General features: G+C 54.2%; 2 protein-coding genes across 2 annotated transcripts; one reads left to right on the forward strand and one right to left on the reverse strand.

The window, feature by feature from the left end:
• Positions 1–420: 420 nt before the first annotated feature.
• BO66DRAFT_394152 (uncharacterized protein) lies at positions 421–1,092 on the forward strand. Its single transcript, XM_025647926.1, has one exon. The coding sequence runs from the start codon at positions 430–432 to the stop codon at positions 946–948; it is 519 nt and encodes a 172-aa protein (XP_025500701.1). The 5' UTR covers positions 421–429; the 3' UTR covers positions 949–1,092.
• Positions 1,093–1,164: 72 nt separating this feature from the next.
• On the reverse strand, positions 1,165–3,008 carry BO66DRAFT_394153 (SEC14 family lipid-binding protein). The gene is made up of 3 exons (XM_025647927.1): positions 2,634–3,008; positions 2,347–2,470; positions 1,165–2,269 (listed from the first exon to the last, which is right to left on the reverse strand). The coding sequence occupies exons 1-3, from the start codon at positions 2,849–2,851 to the stop codon at positions 1,664–1,666; spliced, it is 948 nt and encodes a 315-aa protein (XP_025500702.1). The 5' UTR covers positions 2,852–3,008; the 3' UTR covers positions 1,165–1,663.
• Between the last annotated feature and the right edge of the window lie 59 nt (positions 3,009–3,067).

Consider the following 3,067-nt stretch of genomic DNA (forward strand, 5'->3'; position numbering starts at 1 on the left):
CCCCCCCTCCTCCTCCCACAAACCCAATAGTTAAGCTAACCCACTTCTTCAAACAAAAAACAGTACATCCTCCGCACCTTCACAAGCGCCTCCTACTCCATCACGATCAACGGGCTGGATTCCTCCTCCAAAGAATTCCCCTTCCCCGCCTCGTTCACCGCCCCCACCGAACAGGTCGAGTATGAGGCGTATGACGCGAAGCTCGCGGCGCGGGTGACCTCGCTGTACGCGCAGCTGGAGTCGTTGACGACGACGGTGGCGCAGTTGCGGCGGGACGCGCCGGGAAGGGCGGCGAGGGCGTATGCGGAGCACTTGAGGAGGGTGATTGAGGAGGAGATGGAGGAGGCAGAGGATGTTGAACTTGAACTTGAACTTGGAGAGGGGGGAGAGGGAGAGGGAGAGGGAGAGCAGGAGAAAAGGGATGATGGTATGGATGTTGTTGTCGGTGAGGAGGCGGAGGAGGAGGAGAACAATGGGTTGAAGGAGGAGAGTGAGGGAGTCAGTCTGGATAGAGCAGCGGAGGATCAAGAAGTGACGGGCACGGGGACGGGAACAGCTACGGCAGCGGCAGCAGCAGCGTCGAGAACAGATGGCGAAGGACGTGATACGGAAATGGTTGATGCACCTGGAGGTGCTGAGGTTGGTGCCATGGATGGGTCAACAGCACCACCACCACCACAAACAAGAAGGTCGGCTCGATTGGCGCGGCGCGCAAAGTTGCAGGTTCCCCTGGGCACGAAACATGAGGCGGAGCGCTGGCGCAATGGCGATATAGCGGAAGTCTACGAGGATGCCTTGCGCACTCTGCTTCGACTGCAGGGTGAAGCTCTAGTCGGGCAGGCCGCTACATCGGACGTTGAGGGTGCAGACGGGAACGCTCTGGCTTCAACTCTGGGGAAGGCCGAACGCGCTGGTCGGGCGGTCGAGGTTGTGGAAAAGAAGAAGTGAGGGGGTTGTCTCGATGTCCTTGCCGTCCCTGCTCTATCCTCTCTTTCACTTTCATTTTGGATTTCATTGAATTTTCGTTATCGGTACTGGAATGGCGTCGGTAGCCTAGGTAGGCTTGGGATGATACCAAATTGATTTATGGTGCATTTTGTTGACTAGTGAATAGTCAAGAATTGTTGGATTTGAAGTTTGATTCAAACGGATTACTTATATCGTCTGTCGTATAATTGTTGAGAATGCTGTATGCAAACAAGATCTACGTAACTCTATTCCAACCGCCGTGTAGCACTTTTATCGTCCACTCTGCATTACTCCCCACCTGCACTCCGACTTATATAGATGCACCCATACACGCTCAGACATTAGTTGAGATCTAAGCCCAAGAGACGACAAGAACTGGAATAGAATGGCAAATCGACAGGCAAAAGAAAAAGAACCATGCTTGTGCAGCCGTCACCGGCGCCCAACACGTAATGAGCTCAATAGACCGAGCCACTTGGGGGGGTTGATCTGACATTGGGTGATGTATGAAATGGAAATTGGCTAGGGCATTAGTGGAATGACTTGCCCGGGAAGGTATGGGGAAAAATGAAACAGACCAAGCAAATCTAGCAACAGAAGAAGGGATATAGATTGGCAAAATCGTGCCTGAAGCTTTTACCATATTGTTCCAATATAACGAAAACAAGAAAACGCATCGGAAATGAGAAAGGCTCTATGCGCTAGGCTGGGGAACCTCAGCAACCGGCTCCTCGGTCTTGGCCACAGCCTGTTCCTCCTTGGGGGCAGCCCACTTGGGGGGCCTGGCCCACTCAGGCTCCTGCCAAGGTCCCATATCGCTGAACTCGCAGCCGCCGCTGCACTTGCAAGAACCTCCGAACTCTTCGGGGAGATTCTCGGCAGGAACCTGTTCCAACAGCTCCTTCTTGTAGTTGCTGCCCAGAATGTGGATCTTGTTGACGGTAACGGGGTCGAGGAACTTCTTCACGAAGCTGAACACGCCGCTGAATCCCCAAGGAGCGTTGATCAGATAGAGCTTACCCAGACGCTCGGGGTAGTAGTTCTGGGAGACACCAGACGCCTTGCTGAGGTAGCCGTACACGGATGGGGCGCTGGTGATTCCGACGCCCTTGAGGTCCATGATAGTGCAGCAGGTCTCCAGGAGCTTGCCGGCCTTGCGCGAGCAGGCGGGCAGGCGGGGATCGGCGAGCTTCTCATACTCAGTCACGAGGTTCTGAAGCATACGGTCTTCGGTGGTGATCTTGTTCAAGGCAGTGAGATCGATCTTGCCAAGCTTTTCGATGTAAACGGGCCGGCCATCCTAAACGCATCAAAGTCCTTAGCGCCCGATCTCGAACCGCTTCGATGGGCATGTTGGCTTAGTCCTGGGGGCCGTACCTTATCCGTCTTGTGATAGTACTGAGGGTAATACTCGAAGACCTTAGGCTTCTCGGTGTAGTCAAAAGTGCGGACCAGGTCATCGGTCCCGAACTCTTTCCGCCACTTCTCGCTGTCAATGAACCTATTCACCAAAAGTGTTAGCCCGTTGACTTCTGTTTGGACATGATACCCCGTCGTGAGAAACAAAGCATGAGAGTATGCTAGTGTAGTGTCGCCATATTCATGTGCATCGCTTGTAGGGACGAATTGCCATATAGGATGCAATGCAAACAAGGAAAACCTACATAGCTTTGGCAAGGGCGACATCGAACTTGCGGGCTCTCAAGAAGCGCAGCAGAGTCAAAGTGTCCAGTCTCTCGGTGTAGCCAAGCTGCTCCAGTTCGCTCCGGAGCTGTTCCACCTTCGCATCTTGCTCTGGGGTGGTGTGGCCGGGATGGCCAGACTGAGCCTCCGGCGCTGTGGTCGGGAAATCGTAGTTATCGTACTTGGAAGGAGCAGCCATTTTGAATATGTGTGAGGGGGGAGGGGGGGAGGGAAAGGAAGAGGGGTGAAAAAAGAAAAAAAGAGGAAGAGATGTGGAACGGAAGAAGTCAAGTCGGGTTTAAGAAGGACTAAACTTCCGTCGTGGATCGGGAAAGGGGAGGGGGAGGTGGAGGGAGCGGCGAGGATAAATTGGGCGGTGCAGCAGGGGGAGGGGAGAGGGGAGGGAGAGGCAGAG

The sequence above is a fragment of the Aspergillus aculeatinus genome, assembly GCF_003184765.1.
Source record: "Aspergillus aculeatinus CBS 121060 unplaced genomic scaffold BO66scaffold_46, whole genome shotgun sequence".
NCBI lineage: Eukaryota > Fungi > Ascomycota > Eurotiomycetes > Eurotiales > Aspergillaceae > Aspergillus > Aspergillus aculeatinus.